Source organism: Condylura cristata, unplaced genomic scaffold, assembly GCF_000260355.1.
Source record: "Condylura cristata isolate star-nosed mole 26May11 unplaced genomic scaffold, ConCri1.0 scaffold00015, whole genome shotgun sequence".
Lineage (NCBI taxonomy): Eukaryota > Metazoa > Chordata > Mammalia > Eulipotyphla > Talpidae > Condylura > Condylura cristata.
The window spans coordinates 5,797,012-5,817,157 of record NW_004567116.1 but is presented as its reverse complement, the minus strand read 5'-3'; the positions used below and the strand labels follow the sequence as shown (position 1 = coordinate 5,817,157).

Sequence of the window (20,146 nt, the reverse complement as noted above, 5' to 3'; positions counted from 1 at the left end):
GAACAATATGAACAATGTGTCCTTCCAAGGATTTGGAAGAGATCAAATGCAATAAAATTTGCATAAAAAATGTAAGTCCAAAGCTTATAGAAAGGAGATGGTGAAGATTTACCCAGTGTGGACTGCAGAACTGACCATGGCCCTCACCACTAGCCACCGGAGGGTCTGGGTGTCATGGAGGTGGCATGGAGGGGGTTACAGAAGGCCTGTAACGGTCATAAGCCAACCAAGTCATACTCACTTTCGTTTATCTCCCGGCTGACTTGCTTCTTCCTTTTTAATTTCAGTGGACAATCCTGGATCCATGGCACGGAATGGTACCGTGGTGGCAGATTTCATTCTGATGGGCTTCCAGCTGCAGGGAGAGTTGGAGCTGGGTCTCTTCTTTGTGTTTCTGGTCCTTTATCTTATTACCATGGGGGGCAACTTGGGCATGATAGTGCTGATTCAGAGTGACCCTCGTCTCCAGACCCCCATGTACTTCTTCCTCAGCCACCTCTCCTTTCTGGACATCTGTTACTCCTCTGTTATTGTCCCCCAGTTGCTGGAGACCTTGAGTACTGACAAGATGGTCATCACCTATGAGCGCTGTGCCAGCCAGTTCTTCTTTTTCACACTCTGTGCTAGTACTGAGTGCTTCCTGCTGGCCGTGATGGCTTATGACCGTTACGTGGCCGTGTGCAACCCACTCCTCTACGCCACCGCCATGACACCCCAGGCCCGCCTGCGGCTGGTGGCCGGGGCCTACACTGGCGCCATGGTCAATTCCGTGGTCCGCACTGGATGCACCTTCTCCATCTCCTTCTGCAAGTCCAACCTCGTGGACTTTTTCTTTTGTGACCTCCCACCCCTGCTGAAGCTTGCCTGTAGTGAGACTAGACCACGGGAACGGGTGATCTACCTCTTTGCTTTTTGGGTCATTACGACCAGCATTTCAGTGATTCTCATCTCCTACCTGTTCATCATTCGGGCTATTCTGAAGATTCGTACAGCGGGGGGCAAAGCCAAGACGTTCTCCACCTGTGCTTCTCACATGACTGCGGTGGCTATTTTCTTCGGGACGCTCATATTCATGTACCTGAAAGGTAACATGGGCAAATCTCTCAAGGAGGACAAGGTGGTGTCAGTATTTTACACCGTGATCATCCCCATGCTGAACCCCATGATCTACAGCCTGAGGAACAAGGAGGTGAAGGAGGCCTTGAAGAAAGCGCTCAACAGGATGAGGGTTTCCCATGGTGGGTAAGTCTTGGATTTCATCATTGTGGAAGCTTCTGTGAATTATCCTTCAGGTTCTTGACTTGCCCTCTTCACACATGAACTCAATCTTATCATCACAGAAGCAGATTGAAAGAAACAGGTAGATTTGAGTTCAAGGGAGTTCTTCATTAACTCTGATTCTGAACCTGTGATTCTCTGCCTTTGTCTTCACATCAGTAAAAATGTTTTGTTCGGATGAAATCCAGCATGAGGAGAGATGAAATGCCAGGGGGCCCTGTAAATAATGACAAGCTCTAAAATGTATTTTTTTAAAGACCGGTCTTGGGTATGGCTGAATGTTTTGTTGACTACTTGAACTTTCTTTCTACTAAGCTAATTTTTGCCCCTTGAATAACTAGAAAAACAATGGGTTATTATTTATTATTTACTGTTAGGGATAGTCTTTTGCTAGTTGTGGGTAGTGAAGTAGGAAGCCTTGACCATAGATAACTTTTTTTTTTTAAAGATTTATTTATTTATGCATACAGAATTGGGGTACAGGCCAGAGGCTCGGGACAGTGAGAGGTTTCACCAGAGACAGAGTGGGGAGCAGAACAGGCAGATCGACGAAGTACACTGCTGAGGGGAGCAGCTGGTGGGTCAGGAGAGGTCTGCCGCGCCATGTGGTCACCTCCGGGGCAGGCGGGAATCGAACTCATGCTGCAGTGGCTTTAGCTTCTTAGTGCTGTGCTTTAACCCGCTACGCCACCAGAGAGGGCCGACCATAGATAACTTTTAACATTTAATCAGAGTGAGGGCAGGCATTTGCCATAGAAAAGACTAGTAACTAGCCAGAGGAAGAAAACAATCAAGGAAAGGAGGTGTGAGCTGAGTACCCGGTACAACTAGAATATGTGACCCTCCTTCCCCAAGTGATGTAGAGAGCAGACCTGTAGATGGCCAGGAAGATGTAATGATTTCCATTAACTATGGAATCAATTTGATCTTGATGGGAAACTGAACTGAGTTCCATACATAGTTTTAAAAATATCACTATTTCTTTGTTTTATCTTTTCAGTAATTTTTTTTTCAGTAATTTTTTAAAAAACAAGTTGTATTATTTTTATTGCAGTAACATTGGTGTACAACACCATCAATGATTTGGAGGTAAACGGCTCTTGATCACCAAAGGTCAGAAGCTCTGTTTTATTTCTGAAGCATTGTTCGTGGATCATCTGTCTCGATTAACGTGAGCTATTTTCTATTCTCCAGTAATGAAAACAGCGTCTCCTGCCATCTCCAGAAAGGCATTTACTTTATTGTCAGAAGACAAATAACATGAATTTGACACCTTTTCATGACCTCCACATCTGCCAGGGAAATTACATGAGAAATATTCCCATGGAGATCTCATAATCTTAGTCATCCATTCAGCAAATATTTACTGACTCTCAGATAGATCAGGCATAACATGAGGTTTGGGAATATAGGAATATAGTAAATAAGATAGAAGTGGTTCCTTCTTCATGGACACTAGAACCCGAGGCATAGACAGATATTAAACCCTTGCAGTTAACTGATTTTTAATATGGTTCTGGAAACTGAGCCAAGAGACACAGCACAGGATATTGCTATGCTGTATAATAGGGTTCTGACCTAGTTTGTTGTGGTCAGAGAAGTTTTCCCTGAGGAACTAATATTTAAGCAGAGGCCCAAAGTATAAGCACAGCATGGTCGTGGGGTGGTGAGACTGTTCCAGATAGAAAGCACTGGCAAATGCAAGGGCATTGAGTTGCTGAGAGCCACAGTGACCACTGTGTAATGAGTGAGGAGGTTGAGAGGGTGAATTCAAGAGAAACTAGGTCATGAGTGCCACACAGGCACACTTAAGAACGTGGACTTGACTCCAAGAACAGGGCATGAAATGTTCAAGCCTGAATTTTAACCAGATCTCTTTGGCTGCAATGTGATGGATGGAAAGGGGTCCTGTGGTGGTGGTGGTGGTGGGGCAATATACCAACTTTATCTAAAAAACCACACAGGGTGTCTTGCATGGCATGGCATTGGCTTTCCTTCTAGATTGCAGGCGAGGTCAGAGGGAGTTAGCAGGTGCATGGATGTGACAGGGAATAGGACTTGTCGCTGGCAAAATGGTGAAATTGGGAAGCTCTACTTTGGGAAGCATTTGCTTTTTCATGGGTAAACCTTTCCTTCCCTGAATTGCATCCCTCACCCAGTTATCTATTCTCTGTCCATTAATGCTCATCAGCTATGTCCTCTTAAGAGGCCAACATAACTTCATCATATCTCTGTACAGACTGTGTTCATGGGCTTCTTGTATAAGGCAGGGGAAACCTCTAACTGAAGAACAAAATCAATAAGCAGAGCACTGGACAGTGGAGGGGTGCTGTCCACGCGGGGCACCCCCCCACCGCCTCCCACCGTCTGCTTGCTTAGCGGCCACTGACTCTGCTAAAGAACCTTTGATATGTGCATGGTATTTGAATTGTATGCAATTGCTTTAGGGATGCAGGATATGGATTAAAATAAAGCGAGGTTTCAGTGTGATTTTGGGGATACTGTCTGATGAATGTAAGGAGTGGTAGGAAAATGACACGTCAATTGAATTTACAATTGCAAATGTTAATAAATGAATGGAAGCATTTATAAATGATCTAACATGAGTCAGGATCTGGGGCCAAGAGTTTTCGTTGATCTCATTTACAGTCTCATTCTTAAAATAGACTCTACAGCTAGTCTGCTAGAAAATTGAGTCCTATGACGATCGATTTTCTGCACCACCAACCTGGTGGGGTCAAAGGGTGCTTGAGTATTTGACTCAGCATTATTTCTGGGTGTGTCTGTGAGGTTAGCATTTGAATTGGTGAAGTCAGTAAAGCTGGTAGGTCCTCTGGGTGCTGGTGGGCTTCGTCTTGATTGAGGATGGGGTGGAACAAAACACAGGAAGGGAGAATTCATCTTTTTTTCTCTGCTTGAGTTTGGACCACTGCCTTCAGCCCAGGGACCAGACTGGGATTCACACCATCTCTTCCCTGGTTCTCGGAGCTTGTGGCCCTCAGTACAGAGCCACCTCACTGTTTTCCTGTGGCTCCAGATTGTGAGGCTTCTTTAGCCCTAAAAGCAAAAGGGAGAGCCAGTTCCTTACAGTGAACCTCCTTTAATGCCATAAACATTCATCACATTCAAAATTTCCTACCACCTCTGTATTTACTAGTATTGTTTTATGATATAATATTTAAGATAAGAGCATCCTCTTAGCAAAGTTTTAAGTATACAATGTAGACTGCAGCGATGGTCTCTTGACCTGTACTCATCTCCAAACTCATCAAATTGTGTACATTAAATATGCACATTTTTAATGTTGCTCATGCCTCAATAAAGTGGTTTAAAAAGTATGCACGTATATAAATATATATAACTGTTCTGTGTCTCTGGAGAGCCCTGAGTAATGAGATCCCTAGTAACATAGCAGTCTTTTTCTTTTTATTCCCTTCAGCTTCTCTGTGTATCCTTGTAGGAACAAAGCTTTGGACTTACACAATTTCAGCTGTATTACTTGGCCTCCATTACCAAAAATGATATAGGAAAGACACAGAAAGCAAACCTCCAGGCTCTGACCTGGCGCCTGTACCTTTCATTATTTAGAACAACACCAAAAAGTGACATCCCCAGAACAGTGGTATAGGAGAACCCCCCAGCCGCCCCCTACTAGATCAATACTTAGGCAGCTTCCAGGGATGAACCCAACCTGGGAACCCTCAAGTGTCTACTTTGGAAACTGTAGCAGCCTAGTAGACAACAAAGACGAGAATAACCACCCAAGGAAAGGAAGAATGGCTTCATTTTGCCTGCATCATCCTCCCGCTGCCAGTGGGTCCTCCCCAGCTGGAAAGCCTTTTCCTCGCTGAGAAAGGGGGAGGAGAGGGAGTGACCAGTCCAAACTGAGACATGCTAAGACCAGCAATAATGTCCTGCTTTGCAGAAGACACACAATAATGTCCTGCTTTGCAGAAGATTCCAGCTGCTTCCACCACCGAAGCTCAGCTGGCTTGGGTCTCTTGGAGATTTCATTGTTTTTACCCCAGAGGTTTTCAGGTTCACAGATGCCAGCCATGGAGTCCCCCACATCTCTTACACTCCACTTCTGTACCCCCCACTTCCCCAGCCAGCTCCTGGGGTCAGAACCAGCAGCCAGGTCAGTCCTGTGCTGCTGCTTGAGTGCAAACTTTCGCCTGCTGTCCTCTGGGGCTGACCCTCTAGCTGCGGGCTGGCACCCCCCTCCCACCCCTCCACTGCTGTGTCTGCCTGGGGTGAGGCCCTGTGACACCTGCAATCACTGGGGCTCCACAGCAGCCTGTGGACCCGGATCTGACAGTGAGTCCTGGGACTGGCTGCTGGGATGGCCCACAGCTACCACAAGCACCCGGATGCTCCCTCCTGACTCCTATCACGGTCCCCTCCCCCAACCCCCTCTGTGTACATGCCTCTGGCGAGACCCTCCAGCCAGAAGCGTGGGAGGCCTCAGAGAGCCTTGGACCTCCAAAGCGAAAGCAAACAAAAGCAAAAATCATTAATTAGGGCTCCATACAACTGCAAGGCTTCTGCCCAGCAAAATCAATAAGAAATTGAAAAGGAAACCTGCAGGCTGGGAGGAAATGTTTGCAAACCACACATCTGTTAAAGGGTTAATAGCCAAAAAATAGAAAGAACTAATACAACTCAATAGTAATAAAAAAACAAACTGATTAAAACGGGCAGAGGACCTGAACAGACATTTTTCGAAAGAACATGGACAACTGGTACATGAAAGATGCCCGAGGTGACTAATGGTACCGGAAATGAAAGTCAAAACCACAAAGAGACAGAGCTTCACACCTGTCGGACTAGTTTTCTCGAAAAGATTAAAAAAAAAAAGAAAAAGGCAGATAACAAATGTTGCGAGAAGGGAATCCTGTGCACTGTTGGTAGGAAGTAAATTGGCTCAGGTGTGATGAACAACAGCATAGAGGGCCTCAAACAATTAAAAATAGAACTTGCATATCCTGTCATCCGACACCGGGGTCTAAAATCAAAGATAATAAAATCAGTATGTTGAGGAACTATCCCATGTTTATTGCAGCCTTGTCTGTAATAGGCAATATAATCCCTGGTGGCCTAGGGGTTAAGTCTCAACACTACTACTATGAATGCCCATCTTGAGGGCCTGAGTTCAATCCCCTGCCAAGGAGCTGACCCACATGGGGCAGCATGCTTCTCCTTTCTCTCCTCTGCTCCCCTCAGCAATGCATGTCAATAAATTTACCCTTTCTGCTCCCCATTCTGTCTTTAGTGAATCTTCTCACACCATCTTCTTCCCCTGTACCTCTGACCTGTACCCCAGTTCTACACAAAAATAAATGAAATCTTAAAAAACATAGGCAAGAATGGAAATGACATAAGTGTCCATCAACAGATGAGTGGATAGAGAAAATATCGCTAACACACACACACACACACACACACACAGGAACATTATTCAGTCATTAAAAAGGAGAACCTGACTCTTGCAACAATAGGGCTGCATCTTGACAGCATTATCTGGAGTAAAATCCAACAAATGCTGTATGGTCTCTCTCTCTCTCTCTCTCTCTTTTTTTTTAAAGATTTATTTATTTGTGCATACAGAACTGGGGTGCAGGCCAGAGACTCAGGGGTGGTGAGAGGCTTCACCAGAGACAGAGTGGGGTGCAGATCAGGCAGATCGATGAAGTACGCTGCTGAGGGGAGCAGTGGGCAGGTCAGGAGAGGTCTGCCACACCATGCGAAAGCGACTTTAGATTCTCAATGCTGTGCTTTAACCCGCTGCGCCACCAGGGAGGGCCCTGGTCTCTTTTTTATATGGAATCCAAACAGTTGAACAGATAGAAACAGAGTAGAATTATAGTTACCAGGGACTGGGGGTTGGGGAAATAGGGAGATGTTATCAAAGACCACAAACTTTTTATTATAAAGTGTCTAAGTTCTGGGTCTAATGGACCCACAGGGTGAGTGTGTACTGGGTCACAGCCTTGAAAGTTACTGTGATTAATTAACCTCATTGTGGTAAACACTTTGCAACAAGTGGTTATTGTAAACAATGCTGCAGTGAGTATAGGAACACATACATCAAATATATGATTTTACGTTCTTTGGGTATATGCCTAGGAGTGGAATTGTCGGGTCACACAGTTGATCTATTTTCACTATCTCTAGGCTCTCCATACAGCTTCCCATGGGGCGGAAGCAGTCTACATTCCCATCAGCAGCGTATAAAGGTTTCCTTTCCTCCACATCTTTGCCAGCATTTGTTGTATCTGGGATTTGAAGATGGGTCATTCTCACATCTCACATGCCGCCATCTGGTGGTGTCTCCTTGTGGCTCTGATCAGCATTTCCCTAATGACAAATGATGCCGAATGTTTTTTCAAGGGCCTGCTGGCCATCCGAATGTCTTCTTTGGACAAGTGTCTATCTGTTTAGCTCTTTGGTCCGTTTTTTGATCAGGTTTTTGGAGCAACTATATGCTTTTGCGTATGGTTGTGAATATCATCTGGGTGACTTGGAACACTTCAGATAAAATCAACAACACAGAATAATTTTTTTTCTTCTTTTGGCTCGTGGAGCTCAGCAAGGGACCTTAGAACACTGGTCAGCCTTCTCTTCCTGTGTCCTGTTTGCCTAACCCCCAGGCGAGGGCAAGTGTCATCACAGTTCCATTCAAGACTGCTCTTGCCACCCCCCCATGGACCTCCTGGGTCTCTTGGATAGCCATCAGGGCAGAGGGCAAAAAATAGGGAAGTGTTTGGTTCAATGGCTTTACTGGTGATAGAATTCAAAGAAAGTTAGAGAACTCTCGATTTGCCATCTCATTTTGCCTAATGCGGAATTCAATCCTCAGACAATATTTTCGCCTGGATCTGATCAGATAGAGAGTGTCAGGAGGATAAGTCACCCGGGAAATGGGGGAAGAAGACTGAGGTTGAAAGTAGGCTGCCTGCTTCCCCGCAGAGTTTCTGGTCGGCCGTTCCTGCAGACCAAGATGCTTCATGGACATCAGACAATCCATCCTTTTAATCCTATTGGGAAAGAAGGTCTCAGCTGCTTCCACTTATCTCTTATTCAAAACCAGGAACTGCTCTGAAAATTGTTGAAAAGAACATTGTGTCTTTTCTTCAACATATCTTTATTCTTATTTAAGGCATAATAGTGCAAACATACACACACAAAAATGACAGCAACAGCAATTTTAAAAAGTGCATTTTTTCATGTAAGGAAATAAATACTGGAATTTTTTCTACTTCTATCTTCAGTGAATTTTCTTTGTAGGCTTCTGAAGCTCCCTAACAGGCATTGTAAAAATAGCTTCTGCACCTGTTGCTTTATATCTTTCATCACAGATGCAGTCTAAAGTATTTTCCTCATTAATCCAATGAATTAACTCTTTACTGAGAGGCTACCTCAGGTTGGACACTGTCCCTGTAGTTGGAGAGTTGTATCAATGCACACAATAGGCAAAATGGTTCTTCCCTGATGGAGCTTACAACCCAGTGGAGGAGAGAGACAATACACACTGAATATAATAAATAAATAATGTAATAAGTAATGTAGTGTGTTAAAATGCATGAAGTGTTTTTATGGGAAAAACTGGAGGCCTGGATTCTATAACATAAATGATTAATTCCCTATGTCAGAGATCCTGGAGGAAGATCTGGGAGATAATTATTTCTGTTCCAGTGTGAATAGAATCTCAAGTATATTCACTGGGTAACTACCCATTTCCCCTAGTCCCAGTCCCTGGAAACTACTACTGTATTTGCTGCTTCTCTGAGCGTGACTATTTTAGATAGCTCCTAGAAGTGCATTCATGTTGAATCTGTTTTGTGACTGGCCTATTTTACTTAGCACAGAGTCTTCCAGATTTACTCACATTGTCACCAACGGCACATTCCTTCCTTTTTAAAGACTGTATAATATTCCACAACAAGTGTGCAACCTATTTTCTTTATCCATCTTTTGATAAAAAATGGCATATAAATGGTATATACTGTGAAATGATTATCACAATAGGTGTCACTAGCATCCATCTTGTCATACAGTACAATAAATAGACCCAACAAAAGAGGAGAGGGAAGAAAAAGAAAAGTAATTTCCTCTTTGGGATGAGAACTCAGGATTTACTCCTCTTACAACTTAATCTCACACAGCAGTGTGCAGTGTTAATGACAACCAGCTTATACACTGCACTCTTAGTACTCACTGACCTTATAATTAGAAGTCTGCACCTTTCGGAGACTTTCCTTCAATGTCCCCTTCTGCCCACCCTCCCCCTCCCGTAACCACAGACTGGTCTTTCTATGAGTTTTCTTCATTTTAGATGGTGTGTTTGAGGGAGATCACACAGTATTGGTCTTTCTCTGCCGGCCTTAGTTGCTTTCAGGGTCCATTCGTGTTGGCATGAGCACCATCTACTGAAGAGGCACTCAACCAGCAGGTGTAGCCCAGAGACTCAGCAGATGGACAGGAGATGACACTCAGCAGACGCTCAGCTCATCTTCAGGTCCACCTCCTTCTTGTATACATCGGCTTCTTTTTATGAAAGGGGCAAATGAATCCTGGGCTGTTAAAAGACCCGGGATCTTGCAGCTCAATACTGTTTTGCTGCCACTGTTGGGAAGGTGGTGTTACATTCTTCATCATTTAGCTGGGCAGAGAAAATGCTCCTGGAGGACATCAGATCCCAACCTGTAGGGGAGTAAAAAGTTTGAAAACCTGTGTTCAGTGAGATTGTTGTTTTCATAATACAGATGACATAAACTCAAACTCCAGTGTTTATGGCTTGTGAGGCTGCTGCAATCCAAGCATAAATCCGACGTGTGTGTGTGTGGTGGGGGGGGAGGCTCAGCAGCCTGCCGGATGTACCCCTGGGGGGGTCTCATCTCATTAGCCATTGGACCATGTGAACACTTAACCATACCCCTTGGGCACAGCCTGTCTTTTTATTCTTCTGTATTATGTTCCCTAAGGTAAAGGAGGTTTACACGGTTGCATTGCTTTAGGGATTATAGGTTTAGAACTTTGCAAATTATATTTTTGCCCCCTACCCACCACCTGTGCCCGAGACCCTTCTAGGCAGCACGGTCAGCCAAGGAGCAGCCGGTCCTGTCTCCACCCATCTCCCCGGCAGCCACAACTGTCTGCCCCTGCTGGGTCTTTGAGACCCCAGGAGTCTCAGGGGCTCACCTTTCCTAACAGTTAGAACCTTGTAAGTGTGGGGGCCTGTGGGTGGGTGGGGGAGATATTCCCAGACTCTTCAGATTTCATCTTTTTGTTTGTTTTGGAGAGGCGCGTCTGCATATGCACTTATTTACATGAAGCGCCATTGTTTTACAACCTGGTCCTACTTTGACAGGACAGGGTGTCTCTCCCAGGTGCGGTCCACACAGCTCTCTCACCCTCAAAGCACCCACAGTCCTCCGTCATGGGAACCTTGGCAGGGTGCAGGCTCTGTCTACCTGACCAGCGCTGTGTTTCTGAGCAAGCTGAGCAACTGACACAATCTTTGTGGAAGTCTGTGCCCAGGCGGGAATAGTGGTCCGGGGCCCCAGAATCTGGAGCTTGAACAGAACCAAGAGGGCTGGTTTGGGGGCCCAGAGAGGCTCGAAGCAAGTGAATCTAGACATCAGGATGTGGTGGAGGAGCTTAGGAGAGAAGAGAAGACAGGGACCATTCAAACTGCAGGTCGGAAGCAGTGATCCCGCCAGGGCGCAGGTCTGTGGAAGGAAGGGCTGTGGGTGGGCGCAGTGAGCAAGAGCTGAGGACTCCTGCACCGGGGAGGATCGATTTTAAAATAGGGCCAATATTTACTTGGAAAATATCACATTATTTTAATTTGTATTTCTTTCATTATTCATAAGCTTCAGAACTGTCTATTTGTTTGCATCATTTATAGTTCTTTTGTAAATTTTTTATGTGCTTCGTCAATTGATTTGTAAGACTAATTTGTTTATGAGGAACATCATCCATCCTTTGGCATTTATGTCGCAAATATTTCCCCAAGTTTGTCTTTCAAGTGTGCTTATGGTGCTTTTAGCCTCCAAAATTGTTAAAATTTGATATAGTAGGTTTATCATTTTTTTCCTTTGTGCTTCTAGGCTTGGGGCTGGGATTCCAAGGGGCTCCTTGAGACAATAAAATTATTCACCCTTGCTTGCCTTTTAGAGTTGTTACAATTTCATTTTCTTTTTACATTGAAATTCTTGGCTTCCTCTGGATTTTTTTTTCTTTCTGCAGACACTGCAGTGGAGGCTTACATTTCTTCGGGAGCCTGCCAGTAACACTCCCTGCTGGAATGTGGGCTTCAGGAGCGTTGGCAGCCTTCAGGGGGATGCAGTGATCTGGCCAGCGCCCGCACCTGGCGAGTGCTTAGTCAACGATTCTAGGAGAGGAAGGACTGAACAGAATCTACGTAGGGGAAACCTTTACGTCTGGATTTCATAAAGGAATAAAACAAGTGTGGACCGTGTATAGAAAATAAAAACCAAGGTGGAGAAGGCACTCGAAGCCAAGTCAGATAAAAACTGGGCATGCTCATTTCAGAGACAAGGGCCTGGAATTTCTTTCTTCCTGGCCTTGAGGGGGTGGGGGATGGCCAAAGGCAGAAGCGTTGGCTTTCAGATTTCAGGAAGAGTTCTGGAATGACCTGTCCTTGGAGGTGGTGAGCTCTTTATACCCTAGGGATGCCCAAGCTTACACATGAGGGGTCCTTGGGGATTGTGGTACAAGACTGAAACATCAAGAGCTGAGCAATTGAGTGATGCGAGCTGAAGGCATTCAGCATGCAGGGGTGAGGACAGTGATGGCAGAGACCTGGCCATGGCTCAGGGTCAACCATCTCGCTGAGTGTGACCATCTTTACACAAATATTGTTTTGGTTTTCCTAGGAATATTATCATTGAATTTTCAGAAGAGATGTTTCTTGATTTTTAAAAGCCCACGTGTGCTCAACAAAATTCTCATGACTCACCAGTTTGCAGCCTTTGTCTCGGATTAAAGAGGAATTTTATCGAAATTGTAGCCTGATTTCTGGACTAGATGACTTTTAAAACTTTTCTAGCGTTGACTCTTTGATTTCCTGAGTTATACAAATGTGAGTGATTATTATTAGCATCACTATATCACTGGACTATGACTCAGCTTATGAGAAGAGCAGATAGGAAGAATTAGGACCTAATGGAAGGAGATTTCGCCTGCTATGTACAACCTATCATCATTTTATGGCAATAAATATTAATTGCTGGCAATAAGAGCATGAGGAAGCGCTGTAAGTAAGTCTTGAGGGGAGAGAAAGAACAAGGAGATAGTTAAAGTGGTAAAATGGTAATAGAGAGTGAGGGAGGTGAGAGAGATGGGGGTGGAGGAGGGAGGAAAGGGGAGAGGAAAGGAGAGAGGGAGAGAGGGGGGAGGGAGCGAGAGGGAGAGAGGGAGAGACAGAGACTGTAAAGGAATAAAAGCAGTTTAGAATTGAAATTCCACCAGCAGAAAGGGAGATTCAGACTGGAGTCTGGAGTCTCTACTCCGCCCAGCGCCTGGAGACACAGGGGCTTCCACAGTCTGTATCATTCATTAACAAGGTAGAGGATGTTGGCTTAGCAATAAAAATCAATGCTATGGATTTTTTGTTCTGTGATGAAGCCGAGAGAATATAAAAGGCATGGAAATTGTTCCTGCTTTCCAGCCCAATGTGATTTCATTGCATTTTTTCAGCCCACCATTGGAACATTGGTGGCGTGCAGTCAGGGAAGGACAGCTTTTCTGCATCTGGCACCTGAGACCCCAGGCTGAATGTTCTCACTGGAAATCCTGACCCTCTTTCTGGAGAATGGGAAGGAGGAATCTTTGCAGCGAAGTCAAAGCCTCCACCAGCCTCCACCTCCTGAGTGGTCTTACCCTCCCTTGGTGGGAGCACAGCTGTGTATGCAAAGTGGGGTGGTGTGCTCCAGCCCACCCATCTGGTGATTCCCAGCGTAAATATGGCCACTCCCTTTCTGAGGGTTTGCTTTCTAGCTTGCAGGTGAGGGATGCTTTGGCTTTGGCCTTCCAGCCTTCAGAACCGTGCGACAACGAAGCTTGGTTGTTTAAGCCACTCGGTGCTTATGGCGGCCCTAGGAAGGAATCCGCCCACAGCTGTTGAGACTTGCTATCCGGCCAAACTCATGAGAGCTTTATGTGCATTCGCCAACGAACCCTCACAGCAGCCCTTGAGGCCAGTGTCGGCATTAGGCCCCATTATGGAGGAGGAAGTGAAGACACCGAGGCTCAGATGGCTGCCAGTCACGCAGAGCAGGGCACAGCGACGTGCGCACAGGGAGTCTGTCTTCCGAGCCTGACCAGCTCTCTCATTCGCTCTAGTAATGCAAAAATGGTTGAGAGGAAAAAAGGAAGGAAGAGAGAGGAAGGGAGGAAGGAAGGAAGCCAAACTCTTATCTAGACTTCCTGAGTGAGAGAAGAGCAAATCCACGTAGCTGATATTACAGAAGTCTAGATCTGAACATGAATGATCAGGTTGATGGTAGAATTCAGTTGCGCCCCCCAACCATTGTTTGCGCTCCCCCAAGGCAGCAAGTGCTTCTAGAAATGGGGGTGGAAGAGAAACGTCTTCTCTTGCCACATTAAATGTGCCTTTTGCATCTGAGGAACCCCGTTATCAGCAGAGCCTCTCCTTGGGGACCCAGGCCAGCTGGATGGGTTCAATAGTGTTGGGGGCAGAAAAAGCAGCAGACAGAGTCTTGTCTGGAGCAGGAACTGAGAAATCATAAGCAGACACTTTCTCCTCACTTGCCCTGTAACAAATCCTCTTACTGCAGAGGGGCCCGGGAGCCAAGTCACAGACAGCCCGTGGCCTGTGTATCCCTATGTGGAACTTTCCATTCAGACGTGGAATCCTTTGATTTACATCCTGGAGGAAGAGACGATGAGGCGCCTGGCGTTCTGCCAAGCGTCTCCTGCCTGGAAGTGCCGGCCTGCCGTAGTGGCTGCAGTGAGTAGCTAGAAGGCCTGGCAAGTCTGAAGGTCCTCCCTTCTTGAGATCACCTTTCAGATGTAGAAATAGCACCTTTTGTTTGCATGTATTTTATGTACCATGTACCATTTCATAATAGGTCCTCAGAGTGGTCAATCCAGCCGGTCTTACTTGCAGTGTGTTATGGGTGCTTGTGAACACCTGTGCTGGGTTGTTCCAGGAGCAGGCGGGGGCCCTTGCCTTCCAGGAGCTGTCTGTGGTGGTTAGAGAAAGACCTTCTGGGGCCTTTGTGAGCACGAGGGCACTGGAGTGAGGCTGGTTTTATTTTCTGGCACTGGAAGAAGACAGCAGAGGCAAAAGAGCCAGAAAAATATTCATAGCGCCAGCTGGTGTGACTAAGAAGGTAACTTAGCACCTTTAAAAAATGCTATAAAAAAATGAAATATTTTCTGTCATCTGAGCATTTCCCATCTGCCAGGAGGTGGGCTAGCGACCTCTCTAGGAGGTGGGTGAGTGATAGGCAGTGACCTTGGCGCCCTTTCCCGTTTCCCCCTCCCTCCCCTTGACGGCTTCAGCGGGAGGAGAACCAGGAGAACCGCACAACCTGCTCTTCACAGAGCTCTCCTGCAACAAAGCCATGGGCATGGGCATTCTTCGGCTGCAGAGCCCAAGCTACTGCGGTAACTGGGGGGCCGACGCAGTTCTCTGTGAGGCGGCCCAAAGAAAGAGGAGGAGCAGCTTGGTCAGAGTCCCCCAAGGGGCGAGTGCCCAGACAATCACTACAGCACATTTTGGACGGAACCAGGTCGGAAGGAGAGAGAGTTCGGCCTTTCAGAATCCAGGTCCAGTGGCATTACTACTTCCTTGGAAATGATCTGAGTTTCTCCCCCAGTGCGGGAATGATTATGCATGGTGCCTCCTCACGTTTGGCTGCAAAATCCCGAGGCAGGGGCTGTGGCTGTGTGTGTGTCGTGTCTGTGTTTGTGTGAACACACGCGCACAGTGCACCATGTTTCTGCACACACACGTGCACTGCACATACATTTCACCCGTGTGTGTGTGTTTCAGGCCTGGTCTTTAGAGTCCTCTCTACAGCGGGAAATGTCACAGTGACTGAACAGGCAGCTGCCCGCCCCTGTCCCCTCCCTGGCCCCTGTTTTATCAAAGCAATTTCTTCCTGACCTTGTGCTTTTCCTTTTTCTCAACTGGACATTTTGAGATGCATAAAAAATGCCTGTGTCTCAGAGGCGGAGCATAATTGCCATGGTTCCTCAGCTGCAGAGCGTGGCCCAGGCCATGCCAGCCTGCAGGCGGTGCCAGGTGCTTCTCCGGGCAGTGTGCTTGTCCTACTTTCTCCCCCCTAACTCGTGTTGAAGATTAAAAGGAGAAACTTGACGAAGCACCTGACCTCACAAGGACAATCTGGTGGCTGCCATGGACCTTGTCTTCCCTCGGAGAACAGGTTCCCATTGTGCCATCCAGGGCGAAGTCTGGGGGTTGCAGGGTATGGTCTGTATGTACAGCGTCCTCCAGGGCACAATGGGGAGGGTGACGGAGCCTGTGACCCATGACAAGGCCCAGCGCTCCCTGATCTCAGGGAAAGTCAGAACTAGAATCCAGCTGCCTCCAACCATTGCTAGTGCCCCCAAGTGGGTCTAGAAATGGGGGTGGGAGAGAAACCCTTCCTCTTGCCACATTAAATGTGCCATTTGCATGTGAGGAACCCCATTATCAGCAGAACTCTCCTGGGGACCCTGGCCAGCTGGATGGGATGCAGTCGTGTTGGGGTTTGCGTGTGAGGAACCCTGTTATCAGTAGAACTCTCTTTGGGGACTCAGGCCAGCTGGATGGGATGCAATAATGTTGGGTTTTGCATGTGAGGAACCCCATTATCAGCAGAACTCTCCTTGGGGACCCAGGCCAGCTGGATGGGATGTAATAGTGTTGGGGGCAGAGAAAGCAGCAGTCTTGGGCTGGAGCGGGTGCCGGCTGAGGGAGGACACCTGCCCACTGCAGGTGGGGGTGGACGATCAGTGACCACAAGCAGGAAGTTATGGAAGGGAAAGAGGAAGAAGAGAGGATTATGGAATTAGAATTCTTTCAGTTTCCTGTCTCTGGGTGGCTAAGTCATAATCATCTTCATTTTGGAGATTAGGAGCCTGACCCAGGTCACACAGCCAGAAGCCAGTCAAGGATGGTGGCAGACTGTCAGAGGAGGGGACAAGGGACTGGGTGTCCAGCTGCTCACAAGTGCTGCTTCCTCTCGTTGTTCAGAGAGGACCCCGGCTGAAGAGGAGGAGGCCAGGAACAAAGGACCAGGACCAAGGAGGGAGACACTGCTCAGGGAAAAGGGAAGACAGTTCAGGTGAGGAAACTGATCAGGCCCAAGTCTCCTCATGTTGCCACATTCAACTCTTTTCACTTGACATGGGAAAGTAGCTCAGTTTGAACGCTGACCTTGATGCTCAGAGCTTCTGGCAAAGTGACCCACCCCTGCGTGGCACAGCACCAGCCTTCTGCCTGGCGGCTCTTAATTAATTGGCAAAATTTCTCAGCTTCCTCAATTATCATGCTGAAATTATAAAAATAGTTCCTCTTTGTAAGCTTATATTTTTTCCCCTGCTAGGCGCTGCTGAACCTTGGAACCACCGGGGGATCTCACCCCAGGCCCTTTGCACAGCTCCTCCCTTAGGGAAAAGATACTGTTTTAAGGGTGGTAGGGAAGATTCCCTTTCCTCCAGGTGGATGTGCAACTTTCATCCTCGTTTTTTCCAAATCTTTGCCCAGAGATCATCACTGCATCAGACCCTCTCAGATCTGTTATTACAAGGCACACACGACCTCCCTAACCTCCTTCTCACAGCCACGTCTCTATGTCACATGGGATAGATTTCATTTTGCCACTGGCCGTTATGTGAATGAACGAGAACAGATGTCTCTGCTGTGTCCTGTGTCCTCGGTGTTGAAAACAATCCCTGGCACACAGTGAGTCCCCAGTGAACATGTGGGGAATGACTGACGAGTTGGGGCACTCCTGCCTTCAGGCTGGATGCATCTGTTAGAGGCTGACTCCTGAGCTACACAGCTGGGCATAGGATGAAAGGAAGTGGATTTTGTTTCTTGCATGGGTTTTAGTAAAACTACCTCAATCAGCCTCCCTGGTGGCACAAGGGGTTAAGTCTCTGCACTGCGAAGCTGTCCACAGCCACTGCAGCACAAGTTCCATCCCCGGCAAGGGAGGTGACCCACAGGGTACAGCAGACCTCTCCTGTCTCACCACTGTTCCCTCAGCAGTGTGCTTGGTCGATTTGCCTGTTCTGCTCCCTGCTCTGTCTCTGGTGAATTTTCTCATCCCCAGCACCTCTGGCCTGCACTTCAGCTCTTGTGTGCATAATAAATAAAATAAATCTCTACAACAAACCTACCCCAGTCATTTTCTGTTACCTCCCCTGACTTCATGACTCCTTGATCTTTGTCAAGGAGATTGTTGGGCAACCATCTCTTGTGCTGGGGTTCAGGCTTTGCAGCAACACTGGCCTTTTCTCCCAGTGTCCAGGAGAAGCAGTTTGCTGGGCTGCTCCCCACCCCTAACCCAACCCCACCCTACTCCCTCCCCTAGGCTCTCTTTTGAAATACACCAACCACTTGTTACTTGCCTAATGTTATTTCTGTCTGGACCTCAACCGTTTCCATAGGGCAGCACCGACCCCCCCCCCCCACAACCTCTTGCTTTTGCCTGAACTTTCCAGTACAGCCTGACACAGGTAGACAGCAAATGAGCATCTGTTGACGAATGAGCCAGATATTACTGCCAAGGAGAGATGAAAACGTGTTCCTTGATCTGAGGCGCCTGAGCAGGGAAGGCTGCAGGGAAGTCCCTGCCCTGCACAGACCTCCGTGTAGGTTTCTTTAGGGAGATTCCTTCATCTAAAGCTTTGACATTTACAAAGCTATGCACCTTGTGGGCCCCATTTACAAAGCTATGCACCTGTGGGCCCTGAGTTTGAACAAGGGATTTCTGCTGTTTACTCAACAGCAGAAAATTATAAAATACCACCCAGATGTCGCTTCGTTTCAAAGTTGCTTCTTGTAAATCTCTCAGTGTGTAGAAAAGAGGTAGAGGATGGGTCACCAAAAGCTGTCTTGGGCTAAGCAGATAGCAATGAAAATAACGTTGCTTCACTTCACAAGTGCATGGCAGGGTTCTCAAATTTTCTGGAAGCATTTATTGATTTCTGGGTTATGCGTTTAGGTTTTCAATCTCTTTGAAAGACATCATTGGGCTCCGTATAATAAAAACACATTTGTGTTGTTAATAAAGGGAAAGGATACATAAATATAGAGTACAAGGTGGACCGTGTTCCCCTCTTCTTTGCCCTGTTTCTTCACATCATCCTGAGGGAACAGCTGTTTCTCTTATGTGAATCCTTTCATGCTCACTAAATAGCAGTTTACTTATTTTTAATAGAAAATTGCATCACATTTTACCTTATTTTCTGCAATTTGCAGTTTTCCTTGATGTTATCGCCATGCTTGTAACTTGTTAACTGTTGTAGGTTTTCTTCTTATTCAACAGAGAAAACCTTATTTATCCCGCTGGTCCCCGAGTTCCTTCCAGTGACAATGTGGAACGAAGCGTCGAGCAGCATTCTGAGGATAGATCCATGAGAACAGAACTGCGGGGCATTGTGGGTCCTGTTCAGATGGGATGGGGCCCTGTTTCCCATAATTTCTTTCTTGGCAAACATGGTTTTGGTTCAGTGTGGGACATGACAGTTCTGTGTGATTTTGGGAGAAGACAGAGACAAATAGAGCCACATTCCTTTTAGGAGATGGAGCAGGGGTCGGGGTGAGGGAGGCCACAGACCCCTGCTTGCCACAGAGCTGTGCCCAGGTGACTGTCACTTCTAGGTTCCTCCCGCTCCCCCCGCCCCTGAGCCAGGCACCTGCTCCATTTCCTGATAGAGGCACCAGGTCTCTGCTGTCCTTCTCCACCCAAAGCTTATAGAAATAGTCTCCCATGTTTTTTATAAAGAATGAAATAAATACTAATATAGAATTCATTTTTCTGTGATATGCCAATCGTCTAAACACCATTGGCTTCTTCACTCGTTAATGGTTTTGTTTTCAAATTAGCCTATATTTGCTTGAATTGATTTTTTTTTGGGTGGTGGTTCTGCAGATATTTATTTTTAACATAATACTGCAGATATATTTTTACCCTTTGGTAGAAGCTTTATTTCTGAAGCTTTGGGGTTTATTTGGATATTTTGTAACTTGAATGATGTCATCAGTACAATCAATACAAGCAAGAGGCAACTTGCTCAGCTGTGTGTTGGTGGGGACTTGCATAAAACACATGGATTTACTTCTGTGAAAGCAGGTTTACATTATTGAGTCTTCCCATCTAACCATGTGGTGATTGCGCCTCCATTTATACAAGTGTTCAGGTATGTCCTCTGGGTTCACAGCTATTGTTATTGGGGTGAATGAAATCTTTCATGGTCTGACCCCAGTCACATTAAAAATAAAATTGATGAGCCTCTCCCTGGTGGCACAATGAGTTAAAACACTGCATTATGAAGCTCTCCAAAGCCCCTGCAGCATGAGTTCGATCCCCCGCCAGGGAGCTGAACCACATGGCACAGCAGACCTCTCTGGCCCGCCTGCTGCTCCCCTCAACAACGTATTTCAATAGATCTGCCTGTTCTGCTCCCCACTCTGTCTCTGGTGGATCTTCTCACCCATCACACCTCTGGCCTATACCCCAGTTCTGTAAGCATAAATAAATAAATCTTAAAAGATAGATGAAATTCACATTTTAGAGCTTAGTTTACATGTTGTATCTAAAATAGATTTTCAACATCTGAGTTGTAAGAATTATTCATA

The 20,146-nt window shown here is 46.5% G+C and overlaps 1 protein-coding gene across 1 annotated transcript; it reads left to right on the top strand.

Moving 5' to 3' along the window:
* The first annotated feature begins 304 nt into the window (after positions 1-304).
* On the top strand, positions 305-1,246 carry LOC101626721 (olfactory receptor 9I1-like). Its single transcript, XM_004683456.1, has one exon. It carries the CDS (start codon positions 305-307, stop codon positions 1,244-1,246), a length of 942 nt encoding a protein of 313 aa, XP_004683513.1.
* Positions 1,247-20,146: the final 18,900 nt, after the last annotated feature.